The sequence below is a fragment of the Mixophyes fleayi genome, chromosome 3 (genome assembly GCF_038048845.1).
Source record: "Mixophyes fleayi isolate aMixFle1 chromosome 3, aMixFle1.hap1, whole genome shotgun sequence".
Lineage (NCBI taxonomy): Eukaryota > Metazoa > Chordata > Amphibia > Anura > Limnodynastidae > Mixophyes > Mixophyes fleayi.
In genome coordinates this window covers 281,605,149-281,622,926 of record NC_134404.1, presented here as the reverse complement: position 1 = coordinate 281,622,926, position 17,778 = coordinate 281,605,149, and the positions used below count along the sequence as shown (strand labels likewise).

At 37.8% G+C, this 17,778-nt stretch overlaps 1 protein-coding gene across 1 annotated transcript in view; it reads right to left on the bottom strand.

The window, feature by feature from the left end:
• CRIM1 (cysteine rich transmembrane BMP regulator 1) overlaps positions 1-8,508 on the bottom strand; it is a 568,056-nt gene extending 559,548 nt beyond the window's left edge. Inside the window, exon 1 of the mRNA XM_075203677.1 lies at positions 7,445-8,508. Within this exon, the coding sequence (XP_075059778.1) occupies positions 7,445-7,757 (313 nt within the window). The 5' untranslated portion in view covers positions 7,758-8,508. The remainder of the gene's footprint in view (positions 1-7,444) is intronic.
• Between the last annotated feature and the right edge of the window lie 9,270 nt (positions 8,509-17,778).

The window sequence follows — 17,778 nt, the reverse complement described above, 5'->3', positions numbered from 1 at the left end:
CACTGACATTTAAAGTTGATCTAGGACATGCCCTACCCCAACTATAAATCTGTCCCCACATTGTAAATTTACCTCCCCCTCCAATGCAACATGGTTTTGCCAAGGTACAAAGTTACTCTTTTTTTTTTTTGCTTTGCTCTCCTTAATGAATCAGGCCCAGTGTGTTTGGCCACTGTTCCATCTAAGCTGAGCAATCAGGAAATTATTACATTTAAAAAGTATCCTCTTTAAACTTATTAAAGCTAAGTAATAATGTATTGGGGGCACATTACATCCTTAACCAAACCTAACCCAAGATCTAACGTTAGTGCAAGAGTTAATCCAAGCCTAACAGAGCTCTGATTTTACATCTCTAAATTCTAAAAATATAGGAAAGAAAATTTAATAATGACATGTATGCGATTGTTTTCTATTTATTTATTTTTTGTTGTTGTTTATTTTATGTTTGGTATGTTTGTACCTTGAAAAATTCAAATAAAAACACTGAATTTAAAAAATAAATAAATATAGGAAAGACGTGCAAGGCATAATTGTCCTGATACAGGAGCAGGTCACCCCTTGTGATTTGCAAATGGGCATGGGGCCAAACAATATGATCTTTGCCATGGGCTCACTGATATATTTAAAACTGGCCCTGGGTACATACAATTCCTTGCATATAATGATCCTCCAAGGATAACATTTTCTTGGCTACTTATTGATAAATGCAACTGGAATAATTTCAATGGGCATTGATAGCATGAGCATAAAGGCTTACCATTACACCTTGATTATACACTTTCAGGATAATATTTCCCAGTTTTAAAAGCATGACTCATAAAAGAGGGTTATAAATCAACAGCAAAAAGTAATCACTCTGGTTGTGAGGATTGTAGCTTTCCCATCAGGCAACGTTAGACCATATACAAATGGCAGAATGATGGCTGCTAATTTTCACCACAGGTTTAAAACACCCTCTGAAGGTAACTCTATAAAAGTCTATAGCTCATAGTTTTATGTACTTACACATTAGCTGCTGTTTAATTAACCACTGCACAGTAAAAAGAGCAGTATTTCTTTACAAGACTGTTCTATGATTAGCAAATGGATTAATACCACTATTATTCAGTATGATACATAAAAAACCTGTATATTCTTTTGAATAATGGTAAACGGGGGCTATACTGACATGCTACATTTCATGCACGCTCCTGTCCATCAGAGGATTGAGGGCTGTTATAGGGGCCTATTTATCAAACCTAAATTTCCACTTAAATCCCCCAAAACAGAGGTTTTCGAGAATTAACCACAAATTTCAGATTTATTATCACAGCATCCCTTCATTTTACTGAGCACTTCCCATAAGAGTGTATGGGGAGCGCTCAGTAACGCTATTTACCAATGACCGAAATTAAGTTTTCAATCATGTTAATGTACGCTAGCTCAAGCTGGCGTACACTAACATAACTGAAAACTTTCACTGAAGACAGCACCGCTCCGAAGAGCAGAGCAGCACAGTGCATGTGTGTAGGGATCATGTGATCCCTCCCTGTCACATGAAACCATTGCGTTTACTGCAGTATGGTAGGTTTCTCTGTGCACATGCCCAAGCGTTTCGGTCAGGGCATAGGCACAGGGATTCAATCAAGCCGAAAGATACATCGCAAAAGGACCGCAAGGGAAGATGTGTAAAGTAAGTGATATACTTCACGGCTGTTCCTGTGTTGATTTTTTAATAAATATGAGATACTTTTCAATCCTCATCTATGCAATGAAGATTGAAAAGTATCTTTCATAATATGCAGTGCTACTTAAATAGCCCCCAGGGGTCTATTTACCAAGCATTTTTCCTGTGTTAAACCCCCGAAAACAACAGTTATCGGGGGTTTACCGTGAAATCACTATGTACTATTGAAGCATCGCAGCAGATATCTCAGATATCTGCTGCTTTGCATTTCCTATCGTTTTTCTGAGCACTCCCCATAACAGTGTATGGGAAGTGCTCAGAATCACTATGTATTAAAGGCTAACTAGAGAAAATTTTCTCTTTTTTTACATGTTAATGTACGCCATCTGAAGCTGGCGTACATTAACATATCTGAAAACTTTCGCGCTGTCCAGCTCTGCTCTGAAGAGCAGAGCTGGACAGCGCATGTGTGCAGGGATCATGTGATCCCTTCCTGTCAATCATCCTTCAGTTTGCCGGCAAGGATGTTACTGCGCATGCACCAACTATTCAGTCGGTGCATGCGCACTAACAAAAAAAAAAAAAAAGAGAAGATCATCGCAGCCTTGAAAAATGAGAAAAGACTGCGATGATCAGGTGAGTCACTTCTCAGGGACAGCAGGTTATCGGCACTGCTGTCCCTGAGAAGTTTTTTAATACATAGCCATTACTTTTCAATCCTTATCAAGGAGATAAGGATTGAAAAGTATCAAGTAAAAAAAACGAAGGGTCATAAATAGGCCCCATAGTGAGATATTGTGATTGTAATATAGTAATTTTACATAAAAAATAATTTATATTTTAATTTTATATATATTTTTTTTTATATAATAATATAAATAACGATTCACCAAGTTCTGACGTTATTACATTACAATACACAAGTGCCAGTAACATAAGTGGAAAATCTTATATATACTATTTACCTATTATACGAGTGAAAAATGTAACAACATATAGAAACATATGCAGTGGTAGGTGATGTAATTAGTTATATTTGGTGGGTAAGTGATGTCACCTGTGTCACATGACTCATTTTGAATACATTCCACACCTAGATTTGAAGATTACCTTATACATGTCACTCGTTTTGTTCCAAGTTGAAAGTTTTGCATTGCAAGGAATAATCACAACATTTAATCATATTAAGCGTCAACATAGAGTTCTGTGCCAGAATAAATGCACTCGGCCAGTAGCCAGGGAACTCCTCAACAAATTCTCATATTCTTATATTCTACAGCAGGGGCACATTATCCCCCTGCATGAATGAATAGAAGAAAATAGGTAACTTTGATGTACTCACATGTATAATATCTGATAATTGTCAATATATCCTTTACTGAAAGGGAACCATCATTATCTAAGGAGCTAGGAGGGATATTATGCAGCTTTAATAGAAAGGAATGAGTTATTTTGTACTTTGTAGGATGATAATCTGCAACAACTGCAAATGATAGAATGACAAAAGAGAACAAGATAAATGTACGAACACTGTCTGATTCAGAAGTGTGTTACACACATGTGTATGAACATACAACAAAATTTACAAAGAAAACATGTGTAAGCGACCGTTTGCATAACTTCACCCAATTCAACCGAGTCCTACTCAACACATCAAAAGTCTGTGAAGAGTGCATCAATACACATTTGCACTTTACTTGTGTTTTTGACGCCGTAGACTTGGCAGAGCTCCATTCCTTGAACTGGAGTCCTGCTCGACTATTCCAACGTGGGGACACATGGACATGGCTGACTTGAGTATGAATACAAACTGGGCTCCTAATACAACAAATTAACTTGATACTGTACAAACGATTTAAAGAACCTTTTAACAAGATTGTGACACTGTATATTGCAAAGACTAAGAAATGACAAAAGGTCTGTGGAATAAACCTCAACAACGGTTTGACATTTTGAGTAAAATATTATTACAGTTAACAATCTATCCTAATAAAATCTAAATTGGAGAGTTACAATGTCTATAACTTAGACTGTTACTGAATTAAATAATGAAAAATATAGAAACGCTACCAGGGTCATAGATAAGGCAAGAAATGTTCTCACAGAAGACAACACATGGAACAGCACATGTTAAAGTTGAGTTGTACTTTATGGTGGTGAATTATAACTGTTGGATTACAACACCCAGAAACTATAGATCTAGACTGACAGTGCTTATGAGCAGATCCAATTATCTATTGGTTCAGTTTGTTTTTGTTGTATCAACTTTTATATATAATCATTGTCTGCAGAGTTGTGGGATATATTTTTGTGACTAATTACAAAGTATAATATGCGGCTTCCACCGTACTCTGGGTCGGTTATGTGTATTGAGGGCAGGAAAGATATAGGTCAGTGTTGGCTAACCTGTGACACTCCAGATGTTGTGAAACTACAAGTCCCTGCATGCTTTGCCAATATATAGCAGCTTATTGCTGGAAGGGTATGCTGGGACTTGTAGTTTCACAAACATCTGGACTGTCGCAGGTTAGCCAACACTGATATAGGTTGACTGGAAGGCTTTTGCCACAGCTTGAAGATATGACAGCCACTTACAGATGGAGTACAATGCAGTACAGAGAACAGTGCACCATACACACAATATATTTTGAAGTTAAAGTTTCCAAGCTAGCACAAGTTCTCCATATGATGCTATGCTGTGATAAACTGTTCTCCATTTGTGGCATTTTGGAAGGTAAATCTTAACATTACTAGACTATTTTCTAAAACCTACAAAGGCATGAAAACAAAGGGCAATCTGATTGTTCTATGCCTCTGTGCTATAAATGATGCTTTTGAGTCCTTCTTAACTCTTGAATAACTCCTAAAGCTGCATATATGAGTAAGTAACAGGATCACTTGTGGTATATTTTGTCCATAGCATTTAGGGCATATAAGCATAAGAAACTCGCTCCAGACCAAATGTTTAGTAGACACTACAAAGTTTGTACATACACCGAATTTAATTACCCTTTGTTTTAATTACCATCAATACCTAATATGCTGAAAAATCAAATGTTCTTATAGTTTAATAGTCAAGCTTGGTTAGTAAGTACTAAAATATGCTTAATTGCAAGAATGATTCTGAAAAATAGTACAGCACATGAAAGCGGGATAGAGGATAGACAATGTACCTGGCCACTACTTTTCCCATACACATTGTTGTTGGAGCAGTAAATGATATTCAGAATGTATCTTGTTCTGTCCACAGCACAGTGAAAAGGACTTAAGTCTGACAGGAGAGCAGGGATGAAGGCAGTGAAAATCAGCATTAAACATCTGCTGGTGACTTAGAAAAGCCTCAGGAGACCTTTCCCTACTAAAATACAAGACACGGAGGCCTTGAAATGGAATCACTTTAGATAGATAGCATCAAGCAATTCCTACTTCCTTTCTTCAGGAAGAGCTAATGTTAGCAGTCTGTGCATGGAGCCCAGTACCATAAACTGAAATACATTTTGAACCTAAATCTCCTACTTATATTGGTCTAGGGTTTTATTTATCCCCAGTTTGAGCCTTATGCATCACCAAGTATTTTATCCAAGGTTTAGGTGAAGAGACAACATGAAGCTAGGAAGCCATTAAGAAGCACCTGGCTATTTTTCATTTTAGAAGGTGTTTTATTAAAAGTGCCATAAACATGAATCATTTTAAATGTTAGAACCATACCAAATGTCACAAAACTGACTGATAGACTCCATGTGCCACAAATACAGGAATAGAATGTGTTGATGTGTGGTCAGGACAAATTTTCTAAAAGCATGACATATAGACCATTAGTTTCCTACCTGATGCAATAGGGGACATGCAGAGTTGCCTTTTCTCACTGGTCAAGTGGTCTGTGCTCTATTATTACCGCCCAGCTGGGTTAAAAGCCAAGTCAAGAGAGACTATAATTATATGTACAAAAAGTTTTTATTCTGAGTTTGGATAATAAGCCGCATTTTCATGCCGTATAATCTGTATATGTAAAGGCATCATATTATACTTGTATATTTATGATTTAATGACATCGTCCTACCAAATAGACTAAGCAGGTAGAAATCCCTTGCACATTGATTGTATTCATGCAGTCTAGGAAAGGAAATGTAAAAGATAAGAGGATAGTTCTAATCATCTCTTGGATGCTAAAGCTGAGCAAAATTGTGATGGCAACTACACTAGAGGAAAATTCAATTAGAAAATGGTAATAGTAATCTTTAGATACTGCAGTCAAGTAGAGCAGTGGAATGTAGAGGATATTGTAGTAACAGTGGCACTGTGCGACCTGTTGCGTTAATAGAGTGGATATTGGGAAGAAAACAACCATTGATTGGTTGTTGATCTCGTGTTGCATACTCTAGACACGAGGTCATCTGCAATTATTTGGATGTAAGGAATTGCCACCACATTATAACTGTCAATCCATCTGTCAAGTTGGATTAACAAGAGAACTGTGTATGTATATGTATGTATATATATATATATATATATATATATATATATATATATATATATATAAAAATATATATATTTATTTATTGAGAGTGCAAGCACAAAAGAGTTTATCTCTGCTCTGTACTTGGCAGTCTTGACATAAAATCTATTCCACCTTGCACTTCATGGAATTCATATCCATGGCTTCCTGGCTAAAGCCTTTTTTGAAAATGATCAAACACTTGGGATCCACTGCATCACTCTTGCACTACCTATGGCCATAATTCCATCTCTTGTGGATTGACCTAACCTGTTTCTCAGTAAGATATACATGATTGCACTTTCATTATCCACATGCAACCCTCCACAATCCCTGCAATACCAGCTCTTAAACAGCTCACCTAAACATATAAGCTACCCAGGTAAGGTAACATGTGTTACATAAATACATTCAAACATTGCCACCCGTGCCTGTGACATACTATAGACATGCTAACCTGGCTTTTCCTTCTTTGACAGGACCACTTTTATTTCATGTTGCCACATTTCTATCTATACAAAGGAGGAGGTAAACCTCTGTCCTTTGGATTAAAACACTTGTTATTATACATGTCAATTACTTTGGTACCAAAACCAATGCTATCAGAAGCAGTGAGATGCATCCTATCTATGCTCATTGGGATCCAGGAGCCTAGCATAGCTTCTACATTAGCCACAATACTACACTGCAAGATATTTGGCAGTAGGTTTTACTGAGTGCCTGGTTTGGCACAGTGTCAGCAGTCCAGAACAGCAAACAACCCTATTATTAATTGTACACGGTTTGTGAGTGTGTACACTTTCAAAATTATAGTAACAACCTTTACTGATTAATTGCAATTGTGCTGTACTTAGCGCCACTATTTCACTAAATTGTCATCTCTGGCTGTGCTTGCTTTCTGCATAATATTAAATTATTATGCAATAAACCCTCTCATTCTCCTCACCAGACATGTACCTTTAATAACCACCGTGTTCTGCTACTTAAACTGAAAATGCTGGATAGTAAACCTGAAATTAATGATGTCACAAATTCTGATGTCTTCATCTACCAGACAGTAAACACTAATCACTGTTATAAAACGTATGTCACATATACTTAGCCTTAGGGTTTATTAAATACATATTTATTATTAGATTTCCTTGCGGTGAAAAGTTCAGTAGGGGTTATAGCAGTGGTGCGTGTGATAATAACATTATAGCTGTGGCATTGTATGTCTACCCACCTCCCCTGGTAAGGAAAGAGTGTAAAGGGGGCATCTTACTGTAACATTAGTACCATACCTTCACAAACCCCCACTTCATACTCCGTGATGGAGTCGCCATTGAGCGGGGGGCGGATGACACAGCGCAGCCCCCTGTCGCATGCTCCATGCAGCCCATAGACTCCCCCGCAGCTCTCGTTTTTCTGCCGGGCGCACATGAAGCAGCAGCCGCAGATGCCCAGAACTATACTCCCCGGGCAGTTCTTGGGCTCCTCGCATTTCGATTCATCGCAAGGTAAACAAACCAAAGCCCGGCTGGACACAGGCAGCAGCGTCAAAACCACAACCACCAAGTGCCATAGACGCAGCAACTTTCCATCCGCCAGGTACATCCTTCCTTGGATCAAACAGCCGCAAGAGCGACACAGAGATACGAGAACTGTCACAATATTGTGACAAAGTAACAGCTTTCTGCTTTGTATTCCAAGGTGGAAAAGTACGCACAGAAAAAAAATGAAGAGCACAAATCAGTTATATATATCACCTGTCCAAAGTTTTCTACGCGACAAATTACTTAGAAGCCAATTGTTAAAGCGAGATTATACTGGGGAATTAACTACACGTAACATATTCGTCTATGTAGACAGGTTAAGGGAACTGACGCAATGACACAGCCACCAGCATTTAAAAGAAGTTTCCTCCTAGTTGTTACTTCCACAGAAACTTTTGTCAGGGGCCACAGAATAGGCGTAATCCACTGCCTGGAAATGTCTTTGCGCTCTGAGATCCGCGATCAAAGTTCTCTGTCTTCTTTTTCTTTCAATATAAAAGAATTTCTCCTTTCACTGGTGCTCTCCCCCCCCCTGTTCAATGAGAGCTCATTTTTTTGCAAGTAACATGAACAGCATTAAACAGACAAAGATTATAAAAAGAGAATGAAAACAAGGCGACAGATGAGATAGATCCCTTCCTTCTCCCGTCCCGTGTCTGTGTTTATTCCTTTCAGCGCTGTGAATTAATGCTCTCAGGGTCTGTCTGTCATGCTCCCTTTTTCTTCTTCCTCACACAGTCTACTTTTCTCTCCTCTCTTGTTTATCGCTCTTGGAGAAAACGCAGCCCTAGCTGCTCACGCTTCCTCCTCCCTCACTGCTGCGTCACGGTACAGACAACTCCCCCAGCCGCGTTCGAAATTCTAATTGGAACGTTCCCCATTGTCTTGCGCCGCCCAGCCGTTCCACATATGGAACGTAGGTGAACTGTACAACTTGAGATCTGATTGCCGTTCTCTTGATTCCAGGATACTTACATGTTCAGCTCGCTGCATTAATGCCGTCTGCTTTGCGTCAGTTGCAGATGACATAAAAGGGTTGTCAACATGAGTCACATAACTGAATACTGACCATGGAAGTGTAATGTGTGTACAATCATATATACAAAACAGTGAAACTCAAATCTGAATCGTATAGTGAAGAAACAACGCATTGGGCTTACTATAAGGCAGGATAAGGCAACCTGCCTTTCAGCAGGTGTGGAAAAAAAGTCCCAGCATGCTCTGACTGGTAATGCTTAGACTTGTAGTTCCACAGAAGCAGGAAAATGTCAGATGTCTTGTCTGCTAAGGTGGGTACCAAACTGGAACCCGCAGTGCACTCATGACCATCTATAATATAGATGAATATACATTCTATATTGTATTACATTATTGTAATATTATCGGATGTTTTAAGTAATCATTAATTTCAGGTACTATTAAATATTACAACCAACTTGAATGCAAAGCAGAACATGTAAATGTTACATTGCATTCAGATGTGAAAGCCATTAAATCAACAGTCAACATCGTTTTTCATAGCTAGATCTATAAACTACTAAACAGGTGGCAATAATTGTATGGAACATTAGCTAAGTAAAATTATCAACCACCTCTTCTTTTTTTCTTTTTTTACATTTCTTAACATTGATCAACTTTGACTGCAAAATAAAAGTGACAGACAGGTTTGAGAGCATTCTTGGGATTGATTTTGTTAAGAAATTCCTCTAACTGGAAGAGTGAAAAGTAGGCTTCTGTTACACACAGTTCCCTTCTGCTTTTTTTTATTAAACGGAGTTGTGCTGCTGCCACCAACAGGGTCAATCTGGTATTACGCGTTTATTTTAGATTGATTTACTTTATGTACGCTGTGCATTGATTTGTTAGTTCTTCTATGATATATTGAAGCAAAGGTAGAGATTTACCAATTTACAGCAGGAAATGCTTCACAGTGTGGAAGGAAATAAATCTCTGTTTGGAAAGAGCACGCCAGACTATTACATAATATATTTAACCATTTCATTCTGCAGATAGCATATTATGCTCTATACAGTTTTTAAGCAAACTGTCAATTAGATTATTTGCCTAAAGTAACATGCAAAAGAGTAGCAGTGCCTAAAGAAACATTTATAAGAGTAGTTTTGGAGTTTTTTAGATGTGTTAGATTAGGATTGCTGCCTATTTTTTTAATTTTCAAGTCAATTGGCTGCTAACAAGTCTGTGTCTGTCTCTGTCTGTGTCTCTCTGTCTGTGTGTCTCTGTGTGTGTGTGTGTGTGTGTGTGTGTATGTGTTAGGGAATTTAGACTGTAAGTCCCAATGGGCAGGGACTGATGTGAGTGAGTTCTCTGTACAGCGCTGCGGAATTAGTGGCGCTATATAAATAAATAGTGATGATGATGATGCTAAAGGGCCTGATTCAGAGAGATGTATAGTTTTTTTGCACTGTGCATACTCAGAAAGTGAATATACAGTCACGGCGAGTTCGAACAAATATGGAAGTTTGCAAATGATTCACAGACATTTATTGAGACTTTAGTATTCGCTTGGTAATAGATTAGGATTTGGCGAGTGTGTTGAAGCAAAGATTAACACTTATTTATTTGTATACATGTCGGTAAGTTGTTCCTGCTGTATTATTTGGTATATTCAAGTTTAAATGATGCCTCGTAGCAATTTCATTCATAACATAAATTAAAAGGATTTTGTACATGTTCGCAAGTTGGACGTAAGAGTATGAGGGGTGTGTCTGATGTCTGCTACTCATTCAGACCTGGATGCATCTTCAAATCTGAATGCGGCATATATACTCATACACTTGTGTGCAACTTTATCAATCACAAGTTACACTTGTGTCCCACTCTGAATCAGGCCCTAAGGGGCCTATTTATTCTAGTTAATTTACTTGTAAATTCCCAGAAAACAGCTTTTTTCGGGGAATGGATGCATATTTATGTATTTTTCTAATCTATCAACAGTGTGTCACAGCAGATATCATAGATATCTGCTGCGTTGCATTTTTTTCAAAATACATAGCAGTACCCATAGATGTCTATGGGGACTGCTATGCACCGCAATTTAACAACATTTGAAAATACTTTTACACCTATGGTTATGTAAGCCAGCTCAGGCTGGCGTAGATTACTGTTCTTGATAGTTTTCAACACTGTTCAGCTCTGCTACGAAGAGCAGAGCTTCACAGCACGTATGTGTGGAGGGATCACATGATCCCTTTCTGTTACACACTGCTCTCTCTGCAACTGCACAGTTGCAGGGATGTTTGTGCGCATACCGAGGTTTTCAGTCGGCGCATGTGCACTGGAGTGAGAAGAGGACCCCCCATGGATCGCAAACGTCTTCGGAAGTGGAGAGACAGTGGTAAGTAACTTTTGCACTTCACAGGAAAAGCAGTTTTTCGGAACTGCTGTCCCTGTATTGCTTTTTTCATAAATCTGAGAAATAGTTCAATCCTTATCAAGGCGATAAGGTGGTTGATAAATAAGCCCTTATGTGTCTCCACTTTTCATTTAAGCTTGCACAGGGAAACATGTTTTTATTTTCTTGTTAATAACAAGACTTCATTCAAATTATTTAATCAAGTTGTGCTGAATGCATCAATGCCTGAAAAGTGTGAAGTTTGAAAATTATGAAAATTTGACATTGATTTATTATAATTTGCTTTTGATGCGTTTTTCATGCATTTATCACAATTTCATTCACCAGTATATAAGTCTACTGAATGCATGAAAAGCACGTGTGCAATTTTCACTGCTTTTCATTTGCTTTTGATGGTCTGAACAAAAAGTGGTTTAAACTGAATGCTATTGTACAAATGTGTACATTATGTCTCTATCTGAAATAAAGTTTGTACAGTCAACTTTAATTTATAAATTGCTTAAGCCAACACATTATGAATTTTATGACTATACATTCATGCTTTCATTCTTTAATTTTTCCTTTAATTTCACAAATATGCTCGAAGTAAACTTTTTTTTTTTTTTTTTTAAATGATTAAACCTTGCATATTTGATGATAATGCTGTAATATTGATTTACCATTTATATTATGGTAAATTATGATGTGATAGTTTTGATAACTTACTCTTAAGTGACATACATTTAACAGCAATTAAAGACATTTCTATTTATATCTGGTGTTATATTTCCATAGCTTCATTTATATGTCACCGTCTTATAACGCCATCCTTGCTTTAATACCAGCTTTGACTTGTGTTTTAAGCTGCCATTATAAAGAGAGAGCACTGCATATAATATTTACAAATGTATTTGCAATTATTAGTAAGAGTGGATTCTGACTTTTTGATTGAACCATGCCCTCTATAGGCCAAATTACCATAAAATGGCAGAATGATTGCACTGAGTTAATAAACAATTCGTATTGAACATGCCAAGTAAAAGTATCTACATTTTTGTTCTGCAAGACCAGGTCTACAACCCATATGTTGTCTTCAAAATAAACATAACGATAATAGTGAGACTGCAGTTAAAATCCCACTGTCTGCTCCTTGTGACCTTCAAGGAGTTACTTTGTGTCTCTGAACCCAAGACACTAAAACTAGGTTATAGGCTCAGCAGGATATCATCCTGACATATTCCAGAGGGTAAATGTAACAAGCTGAGAGTTTTCCGCCAGGTTTGAAAAGTGGAGATGTTGCCTATAGCAACCAATCAGATTCTAGCTATCATTTTGTAGAATGTACTAAATAAATGATAGCTAGAATCTGATTGGTTCTTCAAACCCGCCGGAAAACTCTCAGCTTGATACATTTACCCCCAGGTGTGCAACACTGCATAAAATTAGTATGGAAATAAATAAGAAGTAATAAATAAAAATATGGTACACTTTGCTTTAGGGGTGTAGCTGCCTCTCGTTTAATGTGTATCGACATCTAGTTTGCCAAATGGCATGGTATTCATCTTCCATTTTAAAATTAGTAGATCGTTTTCGGAATGTCAGATTGGCCCCTAAAATCACACATGTGACTTAATGCATTATGCAGCTACATATAGCCCCAAAAGTACCATACACTTGCCCTCAGTTGATCTGGCTCTATGCTGATTTACTTATACCTGCCCACACACCACAGCAGGTGGGACTGACAAGAACATCTCTCCAGACAGGCAGTGGTCTGAGTGGCTTCAAAGCCTCACCAGATTTTTGCTAGGGTTCCATTTTTACTGGTTATTTTGTTTATTAACATGCTGTTACTAATACTTCAGGACCAGCATATATCAATTGGTGCTATTTACTTTAGAAAACTTTCATTTTAAACAGACACAAGTGGTAAATATAATCAGTGGACAAACAGAGAAAGACATTTTTACCTCTGTAGCTACATGTGTATAGAAGCTAGACAACATTTTTAGAAATTTAGAACGGCAACACAGGTATATTTTTTGGTCCTTTTATGATGGAGCTCTTTGTGTGCGCACCAGTTTCATATAAATCTCCCTCTTTGTATTATCAGCAAAACACACATGTAATTTAGCAATAAAATGTCCTTGAAGCCTTGATATTGATGTAGCTGTAAATAACATTCTTTTAATATACAAAGGTAGTCCAAATTGCCTGCTGTTACTTCATTACCATTTATATCAACAACAGAACGAAGGTCACATCTGGATAAAACATACGTATTACGTGCACATCTGCAGACGGTTGTTAAGTCAGAGTGAAATATTTCATTTTTACCCTCCCATAATTAATCTTTTTAAATTAAAGAAGCAATCAGCTATATTGCCGTTTGCATGTGTTGAGAAAATAAGTTTGCGTAAATTCCATTGTGTCCTTTACCATAACTCATTATTTGTTTATTATCAAACAGTTGCAGGAGAACTGCGCTATTAAACAGACACTGAAGATGGGAAGAGGTTGCTTTGTGCTTAATGCATATGTTCCCCAGCCTGTGGCTTTAGTAATCAGCATAGGCTGGATTGTAACATGTGTTTAGAAAGAAGTAATATGCTAACTAGACATGACCTTAATTTAGCTCAGTGTGCATAACAAATAAAGGATTAAGAATTGCATAAACAACATGGGCAGCTCAATCAAATGAAATGACATACTATACAGTATCTATTTTTATACACTTGATTCTAGTAGACTGATCAGTCTTGTGATGAAAGGTAGCAGACATATTTCACAGAAAACATTTTTATTGAAACATATCTCATCTAATCATTCTGCTTTATTTTCTTTCAAACCTAATAAACTCAAAACATTGTAATAGTTGATATTAGTTGCTCATTTGTTTTTTGTTTGCCTTTTCAAGAAAAAAGCTTTCAAGGTGAGACATTGATTATTCTAAAATAAGAAATGTAGGTTCTGTTCTCTGGAGTACTTATAACCATGTAACGGTTTGAGCAGATCCTCTGTCCTGCGTGCCTGGAACAGTGTTGTCAAAGCCCCTTCCCATTAACTACTCATTGATTGGACCAAGCCATGGATCAGCACAGTCAGTGTCTGTCTGTGTTAGAAATACAGACCTTTAAAACCTCCCTTTCTGTTGGTTGTCAGCTGGGAATAAGCAACACTCATAGCAGCAGTGGGCTTAGTTTTTATGCTAGTTGTATCAGATGGTTAAAAATATTTTTTTCGATGGATCAATCCTTTTGTATTATTATCATTGATTTATGTAGCACCATCATATGACACTGCTCGGTACGGAGAACATTTTAATCACATCTGTCCATGTCCTGTTGAAGCTTACAGTTCGTGTTCCCAACCACACACCAGGGTCCATTTTTTTACAGCAGTCAATTAACTTTAAATTAACATAACTCAACACCTGGCTGGGTCACTTTGACTAAAAGACAAACAGGCAGCATAATGGGTCCTACTGATGAACATAAAGAGGGTTTAGAACAGAATGACAGCTTGTGAAGTAGTCCCCAGCTGTATAGGTATATGATAGTTGGGCTGCATCAAGAATCAGTGGTTTCCTAGGCATTGTAATTTAATACTTACAAATTAGTGATTAGGATTAGGTGACACTCAAACACCCTATGCATTATGTTTTACTGGTTGTTAAACACCAGGTAACAAAATGAGAAAATGAAACAAAAAAGTAAAAACAATTGGAATTAAGTACTTCCTTTACCCACAAAACAGTGTTACCCTAGGCATGTGCGTAGTAGGTCTGTATGGTAAATATAACCCTTGGGATACTCAGCTCAAGTGTAGACAATATGCAATACAAGCAGGTTCTTAATTCTCTTCTGCAAATATTCAGTAAAATATATGGAAGACAGTTAATCTACCTACAGAACCTCATTACGCTGCATATTTCTATATTTTTGCTATAAAACAAAGTAGGTCATGGACTGGCGCTAATGCATACATGTGCAGCCTTGAAAACACACAGGAAAGCCATTCAACCAAATAATATATAGAAAATAAAAGCAATAGTGTGTACCTTAAGCGCTCACTTTCCCAAGTAATAGATCAAGAGAGGAAATTCCTCTTTAGGAAATTTCTATATCCTCCAACACTCATGACATGTGGACAGGAAAACAGAGCATATCTAGTGTAATACCATTGTATTTTCAAGATAAAACAATATAGAATATGCATTAATAGGCATCACATAAAACCAATCCATAAATGTTATATCCTAACCACTCATACCGAAAGGTCTCTATAGAGTCGTATATCTCAAAGGAGCATAAGATGGTATCCTCAGGAACGTACTCCTTCTGCTGTCAGCAAGAGATTCGGTATGCAGATGGTAAGTTCACCCCACTTCACCAATGCGGTTCGACTCCGGACTGGTGTCTTTGTCAAGGTTTGGGGGTGCAGAGTCCATGCAGTTAGTTTTAAAGCCCGTCAATTAATCTGCGTTTTAGTTGAAAACGAGGCTTGACACACAATTGAATGGACATGCGCGCTCAATTCAAATCGAAGTTTGGTTGTGGACCAGGAACAAAGTATCGATATTCAACTTTTCCACCCCCCAAAAACATTTGATCTCCATAGGTTTGCAGTGATGTATTGACTTAAAATGTTCATAAAGAGTGTGGGATTCTAGACCCTTCAAGATATTATAGATGTGTTCTCTCATCCTCGCTTTAAGGGTCAAGTAGTCCTCCCCACATAAATTTTGTTACAAATACATTCAATAGCGTATACAATATTCATCATATTGCAAGTGATGAAATGGTTGATCCAATACAGCTGATTACCAACTGTAAAGCTTTCACTAACTTATCCATAATACTTGGGGCTTTCCTATAGATAAAGGAAGGTTGGTTGGGTAAAACAGTACAAAGAACTGAATCCTTCTTAAGTATGGTCCAATGGTTCCAAAATATGTTTTCTATTTTCTTATAAGCCACATGGTATTGGGATAGGAAGACCCATTCATATCTCCCTTTACGGTCACGGTCAGGCTGCGACCTTTCAACATCATATTAAGGGGGTGTCATTAAAACCTTCAGCAAAATGGTAATGGATGACATTGAGAAATCATATGAAAAAGAGAACTACAAACAGACATGTAATTTGAACTATAAAGAGAGAGCCGCTAAAAGAACTAAAGAATAATAAGGATATCATTATTAAACCCGCTGATAATGGCGGGGGTGTTATGATAATGGATGTTGATAAGTATGATGAAGAGATCAATTAACAATTAAATGAAGGAGGGATCTTTAAGTAACTTAAGAGCGATCCAACTAATAAGATCATTAACAAGTTTTTTAATAATGTTAAATAAATGTGAAATTGGTAGCAATAGATCAAGAATGGAGGAAGAAGCAGAGAACAGATTAATGATTAGAGGTATGAAAAGAATTGGAGATGCGAAGATTCTTAGGTAACTGTAGTTTAAAACAGACTGTATTTAGGATTTGTAGGACTTTGTAGGGCCCGATGAATCGTGGCAGAAATTTCATGCAGGGTACTTAAAGATGGATATTCTTAGTGGATAACCAAACTCGATCCCCAACCTTGAATTTGGGAATGGCCCGCCTCTTCTTGTCAGTGAAAAACTTATATCTGGTGGATGATTTCCTGAATGAGGTCTGTACTTGAGTCCAGATGGATGAAAATCTATGTCGTAAGGAATTAACTGCCGGAACCTGGGTGGGAGGAAAATTCTGGGAGTGTTGGATGGAGCCCGTAGACAATTGAGAACAGGGTAGTGGAGGTAGATTCGTGGTAGTCATTGTTGTGGGCAAACTCCGCCCAAGGTAGAAGATCCACCCAGTTATCCTTGTTCTCCGAAGAGAATATCCTCAAGAAGGTCTCAAGATCTTGAATGACTCTCTCGGTCTGTCCATTAGATTGAGGGTGGTAAGAGGAAGACAGACACAAGCGAATACCCAGAATCTTATATAAAGACCGCCAAAACCTGGAGATGAATTGTACTTCTCTGTCTGACACGATTTCAGAGGGACATCCATGGAGTCAAAAAGCCTCCTTAATGAAATGGTTAGCCAAGACAGGGGAGGAAGGAAGGACAACAAGGGAAACAAATTGAGTAATTTTAGAAAATCTATCTACGATTACCCATATAGTGTTAAACTTCCTGCAGGGTGGAGAATCTGTAACAAAATCCATGCTAATACGGATCCATGGCTTGAGAGGAATAGGTAGTGGATGAAGAGGACAAGCAGGAGCTTGGTGGGAGAACTTGATTTGGGCGCAACCATCACAGGCGGCCACAAAGTCCTTAACGTCACCTCAGATAGTAGGCCACCAATAACTTCGGGAGATAATCTGTAAGGTTTTCCGACCTTCAACATGACCCGGTAAGCAAGAGGCGTGGTACCAGGAGAGATTTTTTTTCCAGAGTTGAGAAGGCACAAACGTTTTGCCCGGAGATGGTGTATTGGGAAATGTAGTTGATAATTGTATACATCTCGGATCCAGAATCAGACGTTCCAGAGGGTCCTCAGAATCCGAGGTCGGAGTGAAGGCTTGGGATAAAGCATCCGCTTTCTTGTTTTTTGAGGCAGGTTTGAAGGTGATAATAAGTTCAAAGCAAGAGAAGGACAGTGACCATCGGGATTGCCGTGAATTCAGACATTGGGCGGAGGGCAGATAAATTAGGTTCTTTTGATCGGTGAAGATAGTAATGGTATGA